Source organism: Lynx rufus, unplaced genomic scaffold, assembly GCF_022079265.1.
Source record: "Lynx rufus isolate CCGP_SWC_20201006 ecotype Redwood Valley unplaced genomic scaffold, mLynRuf1.p SCAF_6, whole genome shotgun sequence".
Lineage (NCBI taxonomy): Eukaryota > Metazoa > Chordata > Mammalia > Carnivora > Felidae > Lynx > Lynx rufus.
The window spans coordinates 88,752,128-88,776,902 of record NW_025814878.1 but is presented as its reverse complement, the minus strand read 5'-3'; the positions used below and the strand labels follow the sequence as shown (position 1 = coordinate 88,776,902).

Sequence of the window (24,775 nt, the reverse complement as noted above, 5' to 3'; positions counted from 1 at the left end):
TTGAATAATGGTAGTCATAGTCTCAGCCTGCTCATCCCTGGATTGAGTGGGGATGCTTCTAATATTTCACCATTTAGTTTGATGGATTCAGACAGCTATCACTGAGCTGCATCTTAAAAGAATTCAGAAGTGGGGCGCCTGGGTGGCTGAGTCGGTTGAGCCTCGGGCTGGACTCTCGGTTGCAGCTCATGTCAAGATCTCGTGATTTTGTGAGTTTGAGCCCTGTATCGGGCTCTGTGCTGAAAATGAGGAGCCTGCCTGGGATTCTCTCTCTCTCCCTTTCTCTGCCCCTCCCCCACTCATGCTGTCTCTGTCTCTCTCAAAATAAATAAATAAACTTAAAAAAAAAAAGGATTCAGAAGCAATCTAAAAGTGGTGGGAGGGTCTGTAGTGGTGTTTAGGGTCAGTTCAGAAGAGAGCATTCCTGTCAGAGGTAACAGCATGAGCAAAGACTTTAGGTTAAGAGGCAGTAGGAAACAGAAGTTAGATGTTGCTATGTCATAAATTTAAAAATCAGGGAATCGTGAGAAGAGAAGCTGAAGAGCTGGATAAGGACTAATCCCAAAGTGTCTTAACAGCTATATTAAGAGGTTTGGGTTTTATTCTTTTTATTTTGGAGAACCACGGAAAAAATTCAAGTAAGGAGGGGACATTGTCACCGAGGGACCCTTTCACAAACACTTTCTTTGTTAAAAGAATTTTGAAGGGCTCCTGGGGGACTCAGTCTGTTAAGCATCCGACTCTTGATTTCTGCTTAGGTCATGATCTCATGGTTTGTGAGTTCAAGCCCTGTGTTGGGATCTGCACTGACAGTGTGGAGACTGTTTGGGACTCTCTCTCTCCTCTCTTTCTGTCCCTCCCCTGCTCGTGCTTTCTCTCAAAATAAATAAACATTAAAAAAATAAAAGAATTTTGATTATTTCATTGATGCAATATGTCCAACCAGATAATGAAAGATTTGTAGCTCCAGAACCACACAGATTCTCTAGAACTTTCTTGTCCTTGAGGGCATCCACTGTCAGAAATGCCTGGTCTCCACTCCAGGCCAGGTAAAGCATGAATACATGTCCTCTGTGCCCACCAGTGTCAAAGCACTGAATGACAGACTTGCTCCTTCCCTGTACCTTATAGTTGCTAAAGTCTGCATAGGTGCTTTTATGCCCTGTGCAGACCAGGTACATGGAAAACTTTTATTTTATTGTTTGACCCAGCCCCTCTAGGCACCCCCTGATCTCTGGTACGTTGTGCAAATTATTTACCCTGGATCAGGACATGCCCTTAGTTGGGAGCTATCTTTCTGGAGAAAGTAGGTAAAAAAACTGTGTGGGAAGGGAGCAAGCCTGACATAAGGAACAAGGTGTTCTGGGTTAAGCCTCTAAATTTCACAATGGTCTTAGTAAAATGAATTCAGAATATTTTGATTCTACTGCTTTGATGTCATGTTTAAGAATAAAACCATTTATATCTATTCAAACTAACATGAAAGTGTGTCTGTGTATATAAAAAGTGTTTTCCAGAAAAAAAGACATTAAGTATATTTGATATTTTTATTGATTTTCTATTTGCTGCAGTTAACATCCCACTTTTTTCATCTTTACTCCAGTGAACTGATACTGTAGGAACCAATGTTTCCATGATGACAAGCATTGTTCATATCATACTTAACTTCTATACCAGCACTGTGAGCTGTCTTCCATGGCCCCACTCTCTGCCAGGCTCAATTTTCTTGAGTAAAGTTTTGCAACATCCAAATTTTGTCAATTTTTAATTTTCCACATGTTTTGTTTTGTTTTGTTTTGGTTTGGTTTTGGTCAATTTACAATCCTATTGGTCAGTATTTGCCATTGTTAGTTGTCTTGTCTTGTTTTCTACCAAATTTAATTTTCCCGAGTTAATTTGGAGTTTTTAATGCTATCAATACAATCTGATTTTCCAATAGGTCTTTTAAGTAAAACAATGTCCTGCATGCTGTGAGAGCCATTCTCAGTATTATTATGATGGTTCTTTCTTCTAGTAATCTTTTTATAGACTGGATAAAAGACAGATTGTGTTTATATCTGGAAACAAAAAGAAAAGATCATTAATGAACAAATGTGAACTGGGTTCTTGCCTGGTTCAAAATAATATGGTCAAAATTCACGCTTTGTGGTAAGCTTGTTGGCTTTTTTAGGATTAGAAATCTGTTTTGTAAATGTGACAAGCTTACCATTCCTGTACTTTTTCTTTTCTTTTTAATATTTATTTATTTTTGAGAAAGTATGCATGCAAGTGGGGGAGGAGCAGAGAGCAAGAGGGGGACAGAGGATCTGAAGCCAGCTCCACGAAAACAGCAGAGAGCGCCATGCAGGGCTTGAACTTGCAAACCACAATATCATGACCTGAGCCAAAGTTGGACATTCAACCAACTGAGCCACCCAGGCGCACCTGCTATAGTTTCTTTTAACCTTCATTGTGTTTTTTTCACAAATTTACTAAAATTTCTTTAAGAAGATAAGTTTTCCCCAGGTCTTCCAAGGGAATTTTCCAGATAATGATTTTCTATTTGAGCTCTACTATATTAAATCCCTTAGGATTGGATTTTGTTTATAATCTTATTCTTTCCTAATGCCTTTTTCAAATTTCACATTGAGGTCCAGAAGAAGAGTAAAAATAAAGTTAAGGTTTATTTTAGCAATTCATCCCAGACATTTCAAGTGAGAAAAAAATTTTGATTACTCATTTCTATTTCCCTTTCTCAAAACAAAACAACAACACAAAAAAAAGAGATTACAAAACCAAGTTTTGAGGGATCAATGAGTCAAGGCAGGGGATGGAATTCTAGGATTCCAGTAGAATTGGAACAATCTAAACTTCCTTTGTGGAAGAGCATTGGGTATTGGGAGTGCTCAAAATACCGGAAGACTGGAGAGAGTAAAGAACAGCTCATCACCACATGCCTGTAAGCTATTATTCTACTCTGCACAAATCTTACAATGTGGCCTAGGTTGGCATGAAGCTTAAATCAACAAGTAAAGGTTTCTGAAGAGCACAGCAGGTGCTGGCTATCATTCTTTAGTGGGTACTGTAATGTTCCTTGCCAAGAGAAGGCACAATCCCTGTCCTCAAAGGGGCTTGTTTTGGTTGGAGTGATGACTAACAACATTACCTCACAATGTTTATTAAGGGCTGAGAGATAGAAGTCAGCACAGGCTGCTGTGGAAACATTAATCAAGACCAGTGGAGTTCAAAGGTTTTGGCCTCAGAACCTATATATATTCTTAAAAATTACTGAGGGACTTCTAAGAGCTTTTGTTTATGTGGGTTAGTTATTTACTATCGTAGGAATTAAACCTAAGAATAATAAAACACAAAATAACAAAATTCATTATATGTTATCATAAATAACTTATGAATTTTTTCCCAACAAAATTTAATGAGAAGAGTGGCATCGCTTTAAATTTTTGCACATTTCTTCAATGTCTGGCTTAATAGGTGGCTGGATTCTCATATCTCCTTCTGCATTTAATCAGCTGCTACATGTTTTGGTTGAAGGAGATGAAGAAAATTTGTTAAAGAATTGACGCTCCTCTGAAAGGTCTAGGGAACCCTTCAGAGGATCCTCTTGCCATATTTTGGAAACTGTTGACTTCGACCAGGAATGATTCTTGTAGGCAACTTGAGTCCTGAAAAAGACCATCTATTTACAGAAAAGGCGAGAACAGAGGTGGTTAATAATGGGGCTGTTGTGTATAGCCAGCCGGGATTCTTGGGCAAGGGGCTCATGTACTGCCCTGTAGCCTACCATTCTTGAAAGCACACCCAATTAATGAAACGTATTGGGGCGGGGGGGGCAGATTTGACTATCAATATTGCACTATGAAGCCTTAGTGCTCATTACAATCGAGAAAAATCGATCTGTGCCTCACCCCGCGAGCGAGGTGATAGCTCAAGGCCCTCCGGCGTGCCGCGCCCTGACAAGACTGGGAGCGGCGCGGAAGCGCAGCAGAGTGCTATAGCCCGGGCCCCGCGGAGGCGCGGCACTGGAGAGCCCACATTGCGCAGGCGCAGCGTGCAGGCCGCGGCCCCCGGAACGGTAAACAGTGGGGTCACGTGACGCGGCCCGGCTCCTGCCCCCGCGCCGCCGCCGCACGCCGATGGCTGCGGGGTCTCGCGCCGCCGCACGGTCCCCACGAGGCGAGCGACCCTCGGGCCCTGGGCGGCGGCGGCTGCTACGAGGATAAAAAGGGCGGCGCGGAAGCCAGGCTAGTGTCGTCAGCAGCAGCCGCTCGGCCCTGTGAGCAAAAGAGGCTGTGGCAGCGACGCCGACGTCCTGCGCGTACCCCCTCTCCTCGGCACCCACCGGGCCCCCTCCTCCTCGGCGGCGGCGGCGGCGGCAGCGGCCACCATCTTCCTCTTGCTGCCAGTGGTAGCGCTCGTCTGGCGGAGCTGGGTGAGTTGCGGCTCTGGCCGCGGCCAGGGAGACGGGCAATTCTCCCCTCCCCCATCCCTTTCCACACGCACAGCGCCTCCGCGGGCCTCCCCGCCCCTCCCGCGGCGGACACTCCGCGCCTTTCTCCCGCGCAGCCGGGAAACCTCTCCGGCCTCTTGCGCAACGTCCCCGGCCTGCCCGGGCCGTGCCTCTGTCGCCCGGGACCGTTTGGATCGCGGGGTGGGAGGGAGCCGCGGCGGCGAGGTGGCCAGGCGGAGGGTCTGGACCGCGGCCTCTCCCCGGCTTCTGCTCCCGGGCCTTCCGCGGTGAGTGTGCCCCACTGCCGCCGTCGCGCGGGCGCGCAGGCCCGGAGGCACCGCGGGCGCTGCCAGGAAGGCCCGGCCCGCAGGCCCCCGGACCTGGCCCTTCGTACCTCTTCCCTCCAAGGGAGCGAGCTCGGCATCGAGCTTTGGGCCCTGCCGCGAGGCTGAACCCTGTCCCAGCTTTTGGAGAGGGGGGAGTTGGCGCTCTATCCATCCTCCCGCTACCGCGCGCTTTTGTGCTCGGGACCCAAACTGTCGACTCCTTTTGCTTAGTTTGAAAAAGGAAGCCTAGAATGTGGCTTTCGGAATAATATGAGTAATTTAATGAACCACTTGTCGATTCGTGCGTGTTAATGGTGCTAAATAACTGATCACCTGACACGGGGAGGGGGGCAGGGAGGAGGGAGAAAGGGAGAGAATGTTAGTACCGCGCATAGTCCTGTTTCCCCCTTCTTTCCCCCAGCAATGTGTTGCCGGGTCCGATGACCTTTTCCCATCTTTGGATTTTTAAATGCCATTTTCTAGAGACTATGATTCGAGGTAGTTTGAATGCATGATTATTGGTGCTATTCAGGAATCATTTGCAGATTATGATCATGGATAATCATTAATGTTAGTGGTAACAGCGCTTTGATATCTACCTTTACTAATCTTCATTACATGTAGAAATACTTAATTTAAAATGAGACATTGGTTATTGAGCCTTTCCCAAATACTACCTTATTTTAAGCCAAAAAAAAAAAAAAAAGATACAGTAAACTATTTAGGAAGTACTTAGTACATTGTTCTACTTAGTTACGATTTGGGGGTCGATTTTTGTTTTCCTTTTTACAAAACTGGTTGTTTGAGATCTTGCAAAACTACGCCTTCTTTACTCATTCATTTTCTACCATTTTTTGATTCTTGAATGAAGTGTTTGGGATTGTGAAAATGTTTTTAGATGTGTTTGTGGTAAAGAGACACGAGTCAAAAGAACCAAGAAGTCTTTGCAGGATTCTTCTGTTTTTGAATTTGTATCCTCATTCCAGAGCTCAAGAGGTGTTGTATAAAGATTATTTCGAATAGTAGTTTTTGCTACCACTCGACCTTTTTATTACTATTATTTTCTATCCAGTTCTTCTGTTTATTTGCCCTATATTACGATAATGAATTTTTCCTCCATCATCATTATACCTATTACTATTTTAAAATACATACTCCATTTCCCCATGATAGTAACATAATTTCAGAGAAGACTTAGGAGCTATTATTGGTCTGATTGAGCCATACACAGTTCAATTAGTAACAGAAAGACTTCTCAACTGAACTGGGCTGCTTTTTAAATATGCAGAATTACAACCATAGATTTTAAGCTTTATTTGATAGCTGTACTGTTAATTTGTCAAAAGGATAACAAGAGTTAGTTGATGGGACCAGTTTTCCCTTGTTCCTTGCATGCTTTATAGGTCCGTTTATTGAAGAGCATGAAAACGTGATATACTGCTTTTGCATCCTTCGGGCAGGGCAGTGAACTTCCTTGTCTGTCACATTGAGTTAGTTATGCATTCTATGCTGTTGGGATGGACTTCACATAACTTTAGTTGATCCTTTGGTATACTCATCTGTTGCATGTTCAAATAAGTCAGATCTAAGAGAAGCAGTCTGTGTAAATGTAGGTGAAAGTTAGCATTAATTAAATGCAAATTTCAGGATAGAAAAGTGGAAAGGAAGTTGTCTCTATGTTCAAATCGTTTAAAACCATAGCATTAAAATTTAAATTGTATTCAGATTGGAATTAGTTAAGAAAGGTTGATAATCTTGGATTTATGTAATAGCTTATTAATAAAACTCTGTTGTTAAAAGTTGGAAGGCAACAAGGTGACAGTTGGATTACTGCAAAATTATCCTGAGTTTAGATTTTCACATAATATGTATTATACTTGGAAAAAACTGGTGAATGTAAATTATGCATACAATTCTTTTTTTTTTTTTTTTTTTTTTTTAGTACTGAAACATAATGGTTATCTTCCTTGGTAACATGGCGTTGCCTTTTTAATACATTTTGCTTTCTTAAATGTGCACTTTTTTTGTTTTTGACACAGATATCTCATGAAATCCTTTTTACTTAATTTTTGTCTGGAGATAAGGTCTTTTCTCCTCTTTAATGAGATAATGAGCTTCATTGATCAGTATCTCAGGTTTGTGGATTACCCGTAACTACTTCACAGTGTCAGGAACTATTAGGGTTCTTGGAGTGCAGATTTCTATTTTCTTTCATCCACATTTCAGGAAATCTTTCTGACGAGGGCTGTTGGATTTCTTTCTTTTGTGGAGCAGTACATCTTGGGCTCTGTTTCTCTTATTTTTTCTTGGAGCACCTCCGAGAATCCTGGAGTATGTTTTCAGAAGGATAGACATTTTATTTTTTAACTACAAAAATGACTTGGCAAATTGTTAGACACTTACAGTATAGTTGCATGTTTGAGAAAGATACTCCCTTTTATTTGCTGCTCTTTGAATACTGGGAAAAGATATTGAGGGTATTGGTTTGATTCAAAATATGTGAGACCCAGGGGCTGTTTTTACCCTCAAGAAACATAGTCTAGGTTGAGAAACAAGATTCAAAGACTCAAGATGTTAAATCATTATATTAAAGTGAAAAGATGATATTTCAAGAATTACAAAAGGCATTGTGTGAGAAATTGCCAAATGTGTAGACCGGACACTTACTCCTATGCATTGTGTGTTAATTTATATCATTAAAACAATTTTTTTTTAATGTTTATTTTTGAGAGAGGGAGTGCAAGCATGCATGGGGAAGGGGCAGAGGGAGGGAGACACAGAGTCTGAAGCAGGTTCCAGGCTCTGAGCTGTCAGCACAGAGCCTAATGCGGGGCTCGAACTCAAGAACTACAAGATTATGACCTGAGCTGAAGCTGAAAGTTTAACCAACTGAGCTACCCAGGTGCCTTTAGATCAGTTTTTAATGGTCAGGGAATGTTCATTTTTATGATCAGTTGTACAGTGAAGAGAAAGAATGAAGAGAAATAGTTTAATAAAAATTTCAAAATACTACCCAGAAGTTTTAGTTTTAGCATGATCTAACTTTATTAGATGAAGTTTTGAATGGCATAGTAGATTGTACAGAAAGGCTAAACTTAATGTTTTTTTGGTTCATTCATAATTTGTGTGAGTTGGCCATGTGAAAACATTCTAAAATTGTAGACTGTGAAAATAAATTGCAGAGTTTGTAGTCGATAACTTCCAAAATGATGTTTATACACACTGAGGATAGCCATTGTGTTTTTTATGTGTAGGGAGTGGCTAAGTGTGTATTTTCTAACTTATTTTGGAAGAAGGGTAGGTCACTTTCTTTTTAGTATTTTTAAGATTTTATTAATTATTAAGAACATAGAAATTAGTATGTGTTACACAACTAGAGTGCATATAGTATAGTATAAATGTACGGATTCAGTAATCACGCTGCTTGGGTTTCAGTTTGGGGCAAATTACATAATGGTCTGGGCCTCAATTTGCTTGTCTGTAAAATAGAGTAATTGCACCTTCCTCGCAGGGTTGTTGGGAGGAACTAATGAGATAAGGCATACAATACACTTAGCATAGGGCCTGAAACATAGTGCATGCTAAAAGTACATGTTAGCTTGTACTGTTAGGACCTACTCCATAGTTTTAATGATGAGCTACTTCCACTGGTTGTATGGTCAGTCCAAACTGCTAATATCAGTAGGATATGGTTGTAAACTTTGGAGTTAGTGCAGTTGGCTAGTGTAATTCTGCTTTTGCCAGATTCAGCTTGTACTTGATAGTTCTTTTTCTGGATTCTTAGGTTAGCTTTAGTCTTAGTATGGCAGACATCTTGGAATCTTACCTGTTCTTTTACCTGATTTAGAAAAGTTTTGAGCTTTGCTTTTTCTTAAAGATTCTAACCAGTGCAACTGGAGTAGAATTTGAAGTGTGTTTAGAGCAGTTGATTAGGTTGCATTGCTCTATAGAATTGTACTTTCTAGAATTGTGTTGTACTACATTGTTTAACCATTTAGTGATTTTCCTTTTCTCTATCCTGGAAAGATAACCTGTTACTCATCTTTAATGTTTTCATATTATGGTGGTTAAGAACTGACCTCTGTGTCAGAGCAGAATTGAGTCCCAGCTGTGTCACTTATTTATTCTATAATACTGGGTGTAACTTTGCTAAGCTTTAGCCCCACTCTTATAACTTGAAATAATAATGGTACCTGCCTAATTGTATGGTTGTGAAGATTAAGTGACATCATGCATACATTAAGTTTACACTGTGCCTGGCACATAATAAATACTCAATGCATTTTGCTTTATAAATAGATAATATAGTGTAGTGGTAAGTGCATTGATTCTTGAAGGAAATTTTCTGGGTTCAAATTTCAGCTCCACCATTTACTATAGCAAGTAATTTAATCTCTTTGATCCCAATTCTTCCCTCCCTTCGTTTCTTTTTCTTTCTTTGTTTACTGAATTATAATATAGCATTGTTGTGAGGATTAAATTAATAAATGTAGGGCAGAGTTTCTTAACCTTAGCAGTTTTCTGGCTGGATAATTCTTCGTTGTGGGGCTTTCCTTGTGTATGGTAGTGTATTTACTGGATGCCAGTAGCCTGCCCTCCCTTTGTGATGACCAGAAATGTCTCCATATATGGCCAAATGTCCTCTGGAGGGACATAATCACCTCTGATTGAGAATTACTGATGTACAGCATGTAGACCATTGCCTGGTGTGAAATTAGAGCACATCGTTTTACGTTTTTAGTCACTATTAGTAGTGGTACTTTTATTTTTCTACTACTAGTGCCTATTAGAAATTTGTTCACGGTAAGCAAGCCTGATGAATTGACAGCTTAATTTAGACTATAGGATAGGGGCTATAAGGCACCAAGCTTCCATTCCCAGGGCCTTTGCATTTAGGTCTTTGCTTGGATTGCTTTTCCTCATTTGTGCATGGATCACTCCCTCTTTTCAGATTTTGGCTTACATGTTCATTTACCATTGTACATAGAAACACTCTTCCTCTCCCCATCACTATTACCCTGTTTAATTTTTTGTCATAGATTTTACAATCTCCTGAATATATTTGTAACTACCCCATGCCACCCCCATACACATATATGTGAATACAGACTGCATGAGACAGAGCTTCTTCATAGTATAAACTGTTAGGGTCTTTGGTAGCTTTAATGATTTATTGTTAGGTTTATATCTATTTTTTTTAAAGGAGATGACATGATAAAACATAGTTTTACTTTGAAGATGCTTCTGAAAAGTTGAGATAGTTTCAATGTATTCTTAATTTAAAGGGGATTTTGTAGAAATACAACTTTTTTTTCTTTTTTGCTGTTGGTGTTTTCTAAATCTTTTTTGCTTTCCATTCCATGAAACAGAATACATGCTGATTTTATCAGTGTAAACTAAATTTGTTTGCAGTATAATTTTTTGAGAGTTACAGATAAAGTATTTTAAAGTGGGACATATCTTCAAACTCATTTTATTCAGAATGTTGGTAGTAATACTTATTTTTTAATTGTATTCTGAATCTTTCCAAATGGTCTGTTAGGACCAGACTCTGTCATTCATAATTAGCACATGCTGTTCTTCCCTTTGCCTGGAGTATCTTCTGGACCTTTAGGATCCAGCTCATACATCACTTGCTTAGATATTCTTGGCCTCATGAGTTTCACCTTCCTCTGTAATAACTGTCTGCAATCCTTATTATGACACTGTCCTATTTTGTTGTGATGTTTACATGTTGTTTATATGTCTATACTCTTATATTGTGAGTTCTTTGGATTTGAATGGTACTTGTTTCACTGGTACCTATAATAATACTTTATAAGTAGATGCTTAATAAATATGTGAATAAATGAGTAATTTTGAATTAAGTAGATTACCCAGTTCTCTGACTTAGCTGGAGATATTTTATGGTCTGGAAACATGAGACATTACTGTGATCTAAGAACTAATTCCTGGTTTCAATATATACCCAAATTATTAGTATCAATTTAATTGAATATGTACATATCATTATCCATTTAACATACACTGTAGATGGACTTGTTGTTTTATTTTTATTTATTTTTTTGAAGATTTTAAAGATCTTCTTTGTCTATCCACATTACTAGGTGTCTCCTCTAATTTTATTTTTATTATTTTTATTTTTATTATTTCTTTTAATGTTTATTTTTGAGAGAGAGAGAGAGAGAGAGAGAGAGAGAGACAGACAGACAGACAGAGCACGAGTTGGGGAGGAGCAGAGAGAGAGCGAGACACAGAATCCGAAGCAGGCTCCAGGCCCTGAGCCATCAGCCCAGAGCCTGATGCGAGGCTTGAACTCAGGAACCGTGAGATCATGACCTGAGCTAAAGTCAGATGCTTAACCTACTGAGCCACCTAGGCGCACCTATTATTATTTTTAAATGTACTTTTCAAAATTCTTTTTTTTTTTAAGTTTACTTATTTATTTATTTATTTATTTATTTATTTAATTTGTACACACAATGTGGGGATCAAATTCACGGCGCCTAGATCAAGAGTTGTGTGTTCTTCTGACTGAGCCAACCAGGTGCCTCCTCTAATTTTAGAGTAATTTTAGATTAGTGTTCATGTTTTTAAAAAGACTTATTTTTATAACAACTTCAGACTTATAGAAAAATTGCAGACATTGTATAGAGTTCCTGTATTCCTTCATCCAGTTTCCTGATTGTTACATCTGACATAATGCTAGTGCCTTTATTAGAACTAAGATTAACATTGGTACATTGCTATTAACTAACTTGCAGACTTTATTTTAATTTTACTGGTTTTTCTTTTACTGTCCTTTTTCTGTTTCATGATCCAACCCAGTTTACCACATTGCATTTAGTAGATTAGTGTGTTCATGTTAATTGAGTTAATATTTCTGCAGTTGACTTAATGTTTGTTTTCCAATTTAGCATGGAAAATTTTATCATTTTATTTTTGATACTGAGAACTTGATATCTGAAACTGATCTTTTAAAACGAATTGCTTTATGCTTCCATTAAATATTACTTTCAAGGTAGTCTTGTGAGATGGCTGTATACTATCATTTTTGGAATTTTTCCTTGGAATTGCCCCCAGAACCACTTAGTACTGCTTATGAAAAGTCAGTCTTACTAATTTATAATAGATTTACAAGAAAACTGGTCTTGTGATGTCTCCTGTAGAAATTGTCTTCTTTGGGTCCCTAATTTTATAACCTATTCTGTGTTGGAAGAATCCTGGTCTTGTTGGCATAAAGATGTCTCAATGGTAACTGCTTAGTAAACATGTGTTGAATGAATTAAAAGTATTATTAAATAAATGTAATTTTGTTATGCTAGTCCTTTTCAATATTTGACTATGGAAGCCTTTTCCCTGATGTGCTTATTTAAATTCAGATAAAACACACTTTACAAGTCATACCAGTTTGGCCAAAAAGCTGTAGTGGAAAGTTTGGTTCACCCATCTTATTTACACAATGTTTTGCTTTTTATATTTTTTAAAATTTGTCTTTAAAGACTATTGTCTACCTTCGAGATAAAAAAATATGTCACAAGCTCTTAAAGTACTTTTTGTAAAGGAGTTTTGGGATGGTTCGCTAATAGTGCTATTGAAAAAAACATACTGCTTATTTAGATCACTGTTTACTAAATATTGTGAATGTTATTAAATCATGTGAATGAATATTTAGAATGGGTTGGTCTTCCATATAGCTTTGTGATTTTGAGCTATGTGATCATAATTTTGAATGTTCTTAATGTCTCCATCACTTGAAATCACATAACCAGTAGTAACAGAAAGATGGACTTCAGGTGAAGTTTGTAGAATTTATCAGACTCGTGTTGCTATGGGAATGAGTGCATTTTTCAGTAGATTCAGCATACTTTTTTTAGAAGGAAAGTTTACTATTTGCTTTTAGAGCTGGAATTAACCATTTTTTCTTTTTGATTCATCTGAGAAAAAAAGATTACTAAGTGGGATGCAACTTTGAAAAGGATGTAGTCTTGACCTGTGGCTTTGGATTCCAGCATATGTAGATAAACTAATTTGTCAGTAGTTTTATCTATGTAATTTGTAAGCATTTAATAACATTTTTGTAAATTAAATACCAGAAATTTATTATACTAAAATTTTTTGGAACCTAAAAACATATTAGTGGAAGATTTGGTGATATAATTGAGCCTTTTTTAGGTACTGAGATCAGGTAGTATTAGAGAATTAAAAGTTTTCCTGAGTTTTCATCAACATTATGAGCTGTAATTTTCTTTTAATGTTACAGTTAGAGAATGCATATAAAATAGCCAGCATGTCAATCAAATCATTAACATTTTAGTGTTTTATGAATATTAATTAATTAATTTTAAAAAATGTTTTATTTTTGAGAGAGAGAGAGAAAGAGTGTGAGTGGGGGAGGGGTAGAGAGAAAGGGAGACACAGACCCCAAAGCAGGCTCCAGGCTCTGAGCTGTTAGCACAGAGCCCCATGTGGAGCTGGACCTCACGAGCCACGAGATCATAATCTGAGATCATAATCTGAGCCGAAGCTGGATGCTTAACTGACTGAGCCACCCAGGCGCCCCTATTAATATTTTAATACACGTAAAATTCCAAAATTTGAGAAGAGATACTGAAATCCTTCATTTAGAAGGGGATTAACTTTTGTGAGAATGAGGAAATTTTCTTTCATTTTTTTTTAGGATTTTAAATTGAGTTACAATAAACTTTCTACTTAAAATGAACAGATTGATGAATTCCAGTGGATGTATACATTCATGATTTAGGAAATTTTTATCATTCCCCAAAGTATCTTCCTGTCCCTTTGCAGTGTATCCTTCTGTTATCCAAGGACCCAGGTAACTACTGGTTTGTTAGAAAACTATTTTTAAAGAAGAGCCTTTAATGAGTCAAATCTAGTCAATTTCTAGTTTGGGAGCTTAGTGTGAAAGAGGAAGAGGTATGGCTATAGGCTGTGGAGCCTAGGAACCTAGGTTTGAATCTTGGCTGTTTTATGGTTTGGGGTGGGGAGATATTTACATTATTTATTTGTTTACTTTTATTATTTTTATTATAATATTATTTTATTATTATTATTTTTAATGTTTATTTTAGAGAGAGAGAGACAGAGTGAGCGGGGGAGGGCAGAGAGAGAGAGAGGCAGACACAGAATCCAAAGCAGGCTCCAGGTTCTGAGCTGGCAGCACAGAGCCCGATGTGGGGCTCGAACTCACGAGCTATGAGATCATGATCTGAGCTGAAGTCAGATGCTCAACCGACTGAGCCACCCAGGTGCCCCAATATTTACATTATTTAAATGAATTGTCTTGTAAAAAATTATTTGTTAAGTGTTCATTTACTTTAGAGAGAGAGAGAATGAGAACGAGTGGGTGGAGGGGCAGACCGAGAGGTTCCAAAGCAGGCTCCATGCTGATAAAAGTGAGCCCAATGCGGGACTCGAAAACTGTGAGATCATGACTTGAGCCGAAGTCAGAGTCTCAACTGATTGAGTCACCCAGGTGCCCCAGTTATTTAAACGTATTTTCTATGTAGAGTCTATTATTATCATTGGGCATAAATGGGCTAAATATGGGTGAAATGGTTGGCAGCATATGATATATACCCAGTAAATTGTCAAATATCTTTGAACTTCCTCTTCCTTCATTTTTATAGGGGAAAGAATCAAGGACAGTTTGAGTAAATTTTGGTAGATTTGGAGCCGATCTAAAAAATCTTGGAGTTTTGGAACCCAAGATGTTCTGGGTTAGTTGAATTTCTAGCTAACTGAATATTATTAGATGTTTTTGCTGATGCCCTTCCTCTCCCACCTTCCAAAATACATTGGTTCAGTTTTTTCTGAAACCAGTCTTATTTTCATAATTCAACTTTTGATTAATTGAGGCTCTTCAGGGCATGAGATGACCTTTCTGAGCAGTGTGTAGTATATATAGTAGGAGACCAGCTTGACATCTGTATGTACCTCACATAACTCACTAAAATAAATTTAAATCTCTGATATATTGTTTTCTTGTCATTTATCCCATTTTATCCTAAAAGGAGTCCCCCCCCACTAAAATGTGTGTATGTGCACGTCTCTGCCTGTGTATGTGTGTATTTTTTTGAGTTTTGATTTGTTGGGTTTAATTAATAGTGTCTTTTCATTTCCCCCTCGACCCCTACAAACGACCTTTTTCTCTCTGTATTACCTTTCTTTAAATGATTTAAATGCTTTGTAAATGACACAAGGCTATTTTACCGTCTTAATAGGTATGGGACAAATATGATTTGATTTTGGCTCTTTTATGTGGTCTTATTGTGAAAGCAGTGTTTTATTCTTAATTTATGAACAGATTATGGTTAAAAACACACGGTTTTTATGGTTTAAGCCATGTCATTCTTTCAATTGTATCAAATTAATGAATTATATACATAGTTTTTCCCTCAAAATAATAAACTGAGTAAACATTTAATAGGATTTCTGGTAAAATGATATTCTACATGTATGATGAAGAAACATTATTTAGTAAAGATTCGTTCTACATGTCCAAATGTTTATTCTAACAACAGTGAGGGTTTTTTTTAAAAACAATTCAGAAATACCGAAGTGTGTTCTTAGACTCAAAACTATTAAAATAATTTGGTTTTAGGTGATTATCAATTGATAGCTTTATTTCTTATGGTATTTTTTTTGTCTTTCTATAGGGCTGAAAGACACACAGAAGTCTTCATGGATATAGTTGATACATTTAATCATTTAATTCCTACTGAACACTTAGATGATGCCCTATTTCTAGGATCCAACCTGGAGAATGAAGTCTGTGAGGATTTTAGTACAAGTCAAAATGTCTTAGAGGACTCGCTGAAGAACATGCTCAGCGATAAGGATCCTATGCTAGGATCTGCAAGTAACCAGTTCTGTTTGCCTGTTTTGGATAGCAATGATCCCAATTTCCAGATGCCTTGTTCAACAGGTAATTCTTACTTTTTTTTTTTTTTTTTAGTCTGCAATTTAAAATAAAAAGAATTTTCAGCAGCATCTTTTTTATTCTTTTTCTTTTTTTTCTTTTTCTTTTTTTTGTTTTTTTTGTTTTTTGTTTTTTTGTTTTTTTGGTGAGGGTAGTGAATTTAGGATTCTTTACTTTCAATTTAGAGCTGCTGTTCTAGACATCAGAATTAGACTTTAAATTTTCTTCCAAGGAGTGTGGAATTATCTTTGAGGATATTATGGATATGGATAGGGTGACCATATAATTTATTATCCAAAGGGGGACACTTTTTGAGAATTACAGGGGTGCTGTTTATTACATTATGACAAAAAGTATAAGTTGGGACTCTCTCTAGTATATAGGGATTGCTTAGCAAATTGGAACATTATGTCACTATAGGCCTGTTGGAGTCAGGGGGAACTGCTGAATTGACCTTTCTCAGTACCCCTCCCAGACCTTCATATTTAATATATTGTATGCTTTCATTTCAGATATTTTGGTATTTTGTACATGTATCTCAAAACCAGAGAAAGAACTCTAGACCTGTGCTGTCCAGCATAGTAACCACTAGCCACATACTGTTAAATCACTTTAGAGGAGTGCAGTCCTAACTGAGATGTGCTGTGAAGTGCACATTAGATTTGTTTAAGTAGGCTCCAGGCCCAGTGCAGAGCCCAATGTGGGACTTGAACTCAGGACCCTGAAGTTAAGATCTGAGCTGAGATCAAGAGTCAGATGCTTAACTGACTTCAGCCACCAAAGTACCTCCTGCACTTTACATTTTAAAGACTTAATATGAAAAAAAGAATATCAAATATATTTTGTCAGAGGGTTTTTTTGTTTTGTTCTGTTTTTTTAATGTTTATTTTTGGAGAGAGAGAGGCGGGGGAGGGGCAGAGGGAGAGGGAGAGCGGGAATCTCTGTGCTGACAGCACAGAGCCCTATGCAAGGCTCAGTCTCACAAACTGTGAGATGATATTCTGAGCCAAAATCAAGAGTTGGATGCTTAACCAACTGAGCTACCCAGGTGCCCCATTGGAGTTTTTTAATGTTGATTACATTTATGATATTTTGTATACTTTGAGTAAAATAAAATATATGGTTAAAATTAATTTCATCTCTTTTTACCTTTTTTTAAAAGTGGCTACTTGAAAATTTAAAATTACATATGTGGCTTGCATTATATTTCTATTGGATAGCACTGATCTAGGTTCTGTAGTTGAAGTAACTGGAAGATTAAGGATAGCAACTTTCTGTAAGGCTAAACCAATTCTTAATATGAAATTATCTCAGATACATTAATATGTGGGAAAATATGTAGGTTTTCTTTTATAAAGCAAAGCAAATATTACAGCAGACTTTGGGGCAATTAGCTAGCTATTCTGTAAGCTAAAATTAACTAAAGGAAAATCAGCTTCACTGGAGAATTTAGGCTTCCCATCACTATTCCATAGAGTAGTTCACAGGTTTATGTGGTGTTGATCTGCCTTTCAATGAGTCTAGACTTCTGCACTATGATTTTTCAGAATAATTTTTGTTTCGTTTTAATATTTTCTGCCTAATATTTTAATATAACAATATTTAAATTTATATTAGGCTGGCCTGCTATTCATCCATAAATTTTTCAGATTACTCTGCTTGAAGACCTCAACATTTTGCCTACTAGGAATCTTCATTTTAACAGCTCTTTAATACTGAGGTCTTTTGAATCGTTTGCTAATGGTATATCTCTGAATTACATACCTGGTGTTGTGTTATTGCGTAGGTTTACATTGTTTTTGTTGTATTTTAAATGTTTTAAATCTTTTAAAATTTTGTTTTATGTATGCACTGTTCAAGTTTTTTACTTTGGTTCCTGTGTCAGTACAGTGTACCTAATTATCTTTATTGTCAAGTGCTTTGGACAGTTCTTGGTTGTATACAGAGTCGCACATCTCAGTCTAAATTCAGGAAAAACATTTATTGAATACTTATGTGCTTATTACTGGAAATATGGTTACTCTTTAGGATGTTAATTGGTTCTGAAATTAGCAAATGTATCATCTTGTTAGACTTCTTTATTTATAAAATTTCAGCCCTTTTATAATACCAGTATTCCTACTTGCTGTCCCCCTTTTTTAAATAATTGATTTTTATTGATCTGAAAACTTTCTATTGTGAAAAGTCTCATCAGTTTGGTGAACATTTCTTTTCTTAATAGAAGACTGAGAACATCTCTGCTGAAGTACTTAACAGTTTTTTGAGGTATAATTAATACTTGTTTGTGATTCTGTTATCTTATAAACTTTAACTTATTTTTATTTAAGAACTTAAGTAGAATTATTTTCTAAATTTATTTTAAATTTGTGTGTTATAATTATTTACCTTGGCTCTGAAGTGGAACTGTTTTTATTAATATGTATGTAGTATATATGTTTTTAAGATAGTAAGGGAATTTGTGGAGGAAATTTTAAGTAATAAAGCTCTTCTGTCTAGGATCGTTTAGATTTCTTTATGTGGTCAGGTAGGGCATTTATCTTGATTGCTTCAAAGTTCCATTTGCCCTTTGGGATATTTGGTTGAGTAAAAGGCCTATATATTTTCTAATGATAGCAAGATGGACATCATTTAAATTTTTGAAAAGTTTGTTTTGACATAATTTTAGATTTCAGAGACAGTTGGGAAGAAGAAATTATATTATAAATCATTTAGTGAAAACCTTATATGGATAATTTTTATAAGTTTCAGCTATTCACATACCACTTCAGCTTTTTGTTATAAAATAAAAAGGATATAGTTTTTATCCAGATGTTTTGTACATGGGTCTATATGCTTTTATTAATTGTCTTACTGGATCTTTAGCAGGGAAATGACCCTGTCACTATTCCTCACATCAATGACAGTTATAGATTGTGGTAATTTTGTAACTTTGGTTTTGACAGTGCTAAAACTAGCAAACCAATCACTGCTATGTCTTGTTCTCTACTATGCTTAACCAAGTTGATTTGCTGTGGTTGTTAAAGACCAGTTTTTTGTTGACATAGTTGAATGGCTTGCATATATTTAATCTGTATCCGGAAGTCATAGAATAGCTTTAAAAATTACAAAAATAGGAAAGAAACGTTGAAGATTACTTTTAGGGCTCTGTTTGAGGCAAAAAAATTAGGATGCTGATCATTTCATGTTGGGAGATCACCAGTAGATTTCTGGTCTGTTTTAGAATGCTTTGGACTCCAAAGTATTTATGTACATAATTGCAGTATTTGCATATGGTTTTTAGATTGCCCAGTAAACTTTTTTTTTTTAAGTCCAGTGAGGAAAATCATTAAGTATTGGAGAAATGTCTGATCTTGATAATCACAACAGTTATCGGAATTGTTTAAAAATCTTGTTATCCTTAAAATTAAAATATTTGCCCAAGTAATAGGTTGTTGATACCAAATATATTGTATATACCACTTGAACATATTGTTTATATATACCACGTATGTAAAATCATTGAAATGGTTTTTGAAAAACTGGCAATACACAGTGTCAAGGAGAAATATTTTTTCTCTCCTTTTACAAACATGTTCCCCTTTTTACATGGATGGCTCTGATTCATAAATGTGAAGGAAGTCTTGTATTTAACCATTTCTTTATATGGTATATTGAAAAGAAATGTTCAGTGGCTGTAATTTGATTTATTTAAGACCAGGAAGACAGATATATTGTAGATATGTGGGTACGCAGAATACCTTTTATTCAAATAGTACTTACTCCTAGCTCTTGTGCTCTTCAGTGAAACCAAGGTGTTCTTTGCAGGCCACGTCATGGCTTACAAAATGATCATTGACTAAAATAAGAAAAAGCCCCTCCTGTACATGGTTTTTGGAGATTAAACATTTTAGAAAGTCATTAAAATCTTACCGGTATCTTGCATATTTGCTAAAAATTGATTCATATTGTGCATTTAAGTACTTTTTTCAAATGTAAAGGAAAATTTCTAGTAGCATGCATATGTGATAGTCACTTTCCTGTCATGAATGACATTCAAGCAGTTTTGTTTAGTAAGAATTTTAGTTTGTGCTGCTTTCCTCACAGCAAAGTATTGTAATACATGTTAAGACTGGTTTTATAAGCCTCTTAGCAATGTGTGATTTGGTCCCTTTTTTGGCACACAAGTTTTAACTTTGGTCATAGCTCATAGTTTTGGGGCATCTTCACCATTAGAGGCAGAATTCATCTATGTAAAATCAGAAAAATTGTGTTGTCCTGACACTTGTCCTGAAAAAATAGGTGTCTTAGTGCATTACTGAGATTTATTAAAAATAGGTGTTTACAAATTTTTTTGTTTTTTCAGTTTATTTTGATTTATTTTGAGAGTGACAGAGACAGCACGAGTCAGGGAGGGGCAGAGAGAGAGGGAGACCGAGAATCCTAAGCAGGCTCCACACTGCCTGCACAGAGTCCAATGTAGGGCTGGAACTCAAGAAATGGTGAGATCATGACCTGAGCTGAAACCGGATGCTTAACTGACTGAGCCACCCAGGCATCCCTTTTTAAAAATGTTTAAAAAGTATTTAAGTAATCTCAGCACTCAGTGTAGAGCTTGAATTCAAACCCAACAGCCCAAGATCAAGAGTTGCATGCTCCCTCTGACTGAGTCAGCCAGCTGCCCCTTTTCACAAGTTTTTATGGCTTCATGCTTTTCTTGGACAGCATTTTCAATCAGACATTACATTTAACTAAACACAGTGGACCTTTGATCCAATAAAATCCTGTTTTCAGATTTTAATTATTATTTTTCTTATTCATACTTGATTTGTGGGGGTGCCAAACTGTTCAGATTAATTAGAAATGTGGATCCAGCTACACATATAAATTCATTCCATATTTGCACTGGGGTCTTTTTTCACTATTTTTATTATTCTGAGTGGTAGTTTTTTTTTTTTTAACCTCTTGTGCCATCACAAGAAGTCACAATCAGTGAACCTCTTGTGCAGTTTATCTTATTTTTGAGAATTGGCATTTGAACAAGAAAATACAAACAATACATGTAAGCAAAGTAGTAATACAAATGTGATGAAATACTAAGACAGACTGTATACTGTTAATTGTTAGAGTAACTGATCACCCTTGTAAGAACATGCATAGCCTTTAAGAATAAAACATCATTTCCATAAGTGATGGTTAATATTAAATATCATTTTGAGTTATAATTAGAGTGATTTTGGTGAAAATGAGTATGTTTAGAAGAGAGCTAACAGAAAAGAGAGGCAAAAATTTGTAGAATTAGAGATGTAACCTTAGTGGAGGAGAGAAAATGCTGGAAGATGGAAAGAGTAGGATATAATAGCCATAGATCCTTGAAAGTTTGTCACATTGGCAAGAGATTTGACTTTTTTTTTTTTTTAATGTTTATTTATTTGGGGGTGGGAACAGAGAGAGAGAAGAGAGAGAATCCCAAGAGAGAGAATCCCACTGGCAGTGCAGAGCCTGGCACAGGGCTCGATCCCATGAACTGTGAGGTCATGACCTGAGCTGAAATCAAGAGTTGGATGCTTAACGACTGACCCACCCAGGTGCCCCAAGAAATTTGACTATATTATGAATAATGGGAAAGAGCTTAGATCCATTAGGGAGCAGTTGGAGGTACAGTTTGATTGGCTAAAAGGAAGAACTTAGGGTTCATCAGAAATAGAGTAATAGTTCCCTGGGAATATGAAATTTACACTTTTTTTTTTTTACAGTTGACTTTTGCTCTCTTTAACTTGATGTAATATAAAGCCAAGTATATTTTAATTTTACTTCGCGTTGAATGAACATTTAATTTTCTGTCTTAATTTAAAATCTGAAAATTAATCATGTCTTCATCATTATATCCCTAAGTAATGTCTTTCAGTTTATTCCTTTTATCTATTACTTAAAATTCATTTCATTATTATTTCTGAAGCCCATTGCATATTTCACTTAAAATACAAACCTTGGATCAAGACTAGAACAGTTTTTATTCTTTGGGTTACTGAATCTTTTAAAATTTAACTTGCATATGTGTGTTCTCATAACGGGCTGCTTTTCTCAAGATCTGGGATATTTGGTTCTATTCAATCTACCTTTTTTCTGGAAATCCCAGAGCCCTCTGTCCTTATCTTTTCCTGTCTAGGCTTGTCATTCTCTTGACCTGTTGAACATCTGTCATCCCTGAGCTTCACTGCACTCCTTGAGTAGAGCTATCAGAGCTATTACTTTTCTGTATTACATCTGTTCCCTCTTAATGACATCCTTAGTCAGTTTCTGGTCATACCATATTTGAGTAATAATTTGCTTTTATTTGAATATCACCTTTCTTAAAATTTTAAGGCATTATTTCTTAGCCTTCTAGCATTTAGTATTGTGGTTAGGTTGCCTGATTCTTGTATGAGACTTTTGCTTTGTTAGGTGGCCATTCTTGCACTCCTGCTTTAGAATCTTTTCTGTATCTTTTGGTGTTTCATCTTTAATTTTTGCTGGGCCGTTGGTGGGTTTTCAGTTTGGAGAGTGATCCCTTCAGCTCTGTGAAATTTTCTTCTGTTTTCTCTGCAACTCCTAGTAGACAGATTTTGCCCTTTCTAGAGGACACATTTTTCATCTCTTTCTTGAATATTTACCATCTTTTGCTTTATGTCTTTTTAGAGAGTCACTGTCATATTTTCCATTTCTTTGAATATTTAATTTTGACAATTGTATTACTGTTTCTAAGAACTCTTATGTTCATTCATACCATTTTTAATTTTTAAATTTATTTATGTATTTATTTATTTATTTATTTATTTATTTATTTATTTAAATTAAGCTTTATATCCAGTGTGGGGCTTGAACTCCACCCTCAAGACAAGAGTTGCCTGCTCTATCTACTGAGCCAGCCGGGTGCCCCTATTCATACCATTTTTCAATAGTATTCTGTTTGTTATAGGGTTATAGTGAGAGTCTCTTTATAGTCTGAATTAATTTTTTATTTGTATATTTTGGTCTTACTGTGTTGTAAGCTTTTTCCAAATGTCTAATTATTTTTGGTTTGTTGATGTTTAAAATGGGAGAATAGGAAATGTATGTCAGGTTTGCTGTGGGATAAGTATTAGCTAGATAGCCTGCAGTTATTTTGGGGAACTTCTGAATACCAGGATGAGAGGCGCTTTATCATTAGGTGTTCATTCGGTTTCACTTCAGGGTTAAGAAAAGATTTTCTTGCTTGGAGTTCATTGCTTGGCTATAAGCCTTATTGGGTAGTATTGAAGTCAGGGGAAGTATGTTAGTCCTTAAGGTGATTCTTTTATTTTCTAGCCCAGGTCACTGCCAATACCCTTTGTTGGGTGGGGCTGTTCCCTCTTAAGTTACAGCTCCCTTTGGCTCTAGGCTGTAACTTTTTCATGCTCTGTTTCATTAATCTCTTCTGTTCAGGTTTCTTTTCATCTTTCAGAAGTGTGTTAAAATCTTTCATCAGCTTTTGGGCTTCCTTTTATTCTTTGTTATTATGGGCTTTTACCTTTTATCCCTTTATTCTCATTTTAATGGGATTTAGGGAAGAATAGGAGATAAAATTTGGCCCTAGGGAGCCAATGGCTTTTTTAATTAGGTCAGGTAGAAAATTTATGATACCCAGTAATTCCTTCTTAAGAATTTTGGAACCCTTAGTATCCAAAATCTATGAAGGACTTACCAAACTCAACCCCAGAAAAACAGTAATCTGGTGAAGAAATGAGCAGAAGACATGAACAGACACTTTTCCAAAGAAGACATCCAGATGGCCAACAGATACGTGAAAAGATGCTCATCATCAGGGAAATACAAATCAAAACCACACTGAGATACTACCTCACACGTCTCAGAATGGCAAAGATTAACAACTCAGGAAGCAACAGAAGTTGGTGAGGATTTGGAGAAAGGGGAACCCCCTTCCACTATTGGTAGGAATGCAAACTGGTGTAGCCACTCTGGGAACCAGTGTTGAGGTTCCTCAACAAATTAAAAATAGAATTACCCTACGACCTAGGAATTTATCCAAAGGATATAGGAGATGATTCATAGGGGCATATGTACCCCAATGTTCATAGCAGCTCTATCAACGATAGCCAAATTATGGAAAGAACCCAAATGTCCATCAACTGATGAATGGATAAAGATATGGTATACATATATAGTGGAATATTTCTTGGTAATGAGAAAGCATGAAATCTTGCCATTTGTAACAACACGGATGGAACTGGAGGGTATTATGCTAAGTGAAGTACGTCAGTCAGAGAAGGACAGATACCATGTTTTCACTCATATATGGAATTTGAGAAACTTAACAAAAGACAATGGGGGGAAAGGAAGGGGGAAAAATAGTTTCAGAGGGAGGCAAACCGTAAGAGACTCTTGAATACAGAGAACAAACTGAGAGTTCATGGGGGGGAGGGTGCGGGGTAGGGGAAATGGGTGATGGACATTGAGGGAGGGTACTTGTTGGGATGAGCATTGGGTATTATATGTAATTGAAGAATCATGGGAATCTACTCCTGAAGCCAAGAGCACACTGCATACACTGTATGTTAGCTAACTTGACAATAACTTGTATTAAAAAAAAAAAAAAAGAATTTGGAACCCTCTTATTATCTTGCCTTTGTCAGTGTTGAATTTTACCCTGTTGTTTATTTCTTCCATGGTCAGTTTGCACTTGTTCTCTCCTTTTTAAGATTTCTTAACCTATTAGTAGTATTAATCTTAATTGCTAGTTTTTTGTTAGTAACAAAGCTATTAACAAACTTCTTAGAGTTTGCAAGCGTGTTAGAATTTTCCAAAGAAGAACCAATAGGTGTGTGTGTGTGTGTGTGTGTGTGTGTGTGTGTGTGTGTGTGTGAGATATAGGGGGAGACACAGATAATGAAGTTAAGATTGTTTTATTTTAAGAAATTGATTTATGTGATTGTGGAGGCTGGCAAGCCCAAAATCTGCAGGGTAGGCTGGTAGACTGAAGACCCAGGGAAGAATTGATGTTGTGTCTTGAGTCTGAAGACAGAATTCCTTCTTACTCAGGGGACCTCCATCTTTTTTCTCTTAAGT

At 36.8% G+C, this 24,775-nt stretch overlaps 1 protein-coding gene across 2 annotated transcripts in view; it reads left to right on the top strand.

Moving 5' to 3' along the window:
* The first annotated feature begins 4,129 nt into the window (after window positions 1-4,129).
* PHF3 (PHD finger protein 3) overlaps window positions 4,130-24,775 on the top strand; it is an 82,514-nt gene continuing 61,868 nt past the window's right edge. Inside the window, exons 1-2 of one of the 2 annotated variants that reach the window (XM_047101203.1) lie at window positions 4,130-4,429; window positions 15,453-15,721. In XM_047101203.1, coding sequence (XP_046957159.1) covers window positions 15,478-15,721 — 244 coding nt within the window. In that variant the 5' untranslated portion in view covers window positions 4,130-4,429; window positions 15,453-15,477. The remainder of the gene's footprint in view (window positions 4,430-15,452; window positions 15,722-24,775) is intronic. The other variant, XM_047101204.1, reaches the window with a different exon arrangement.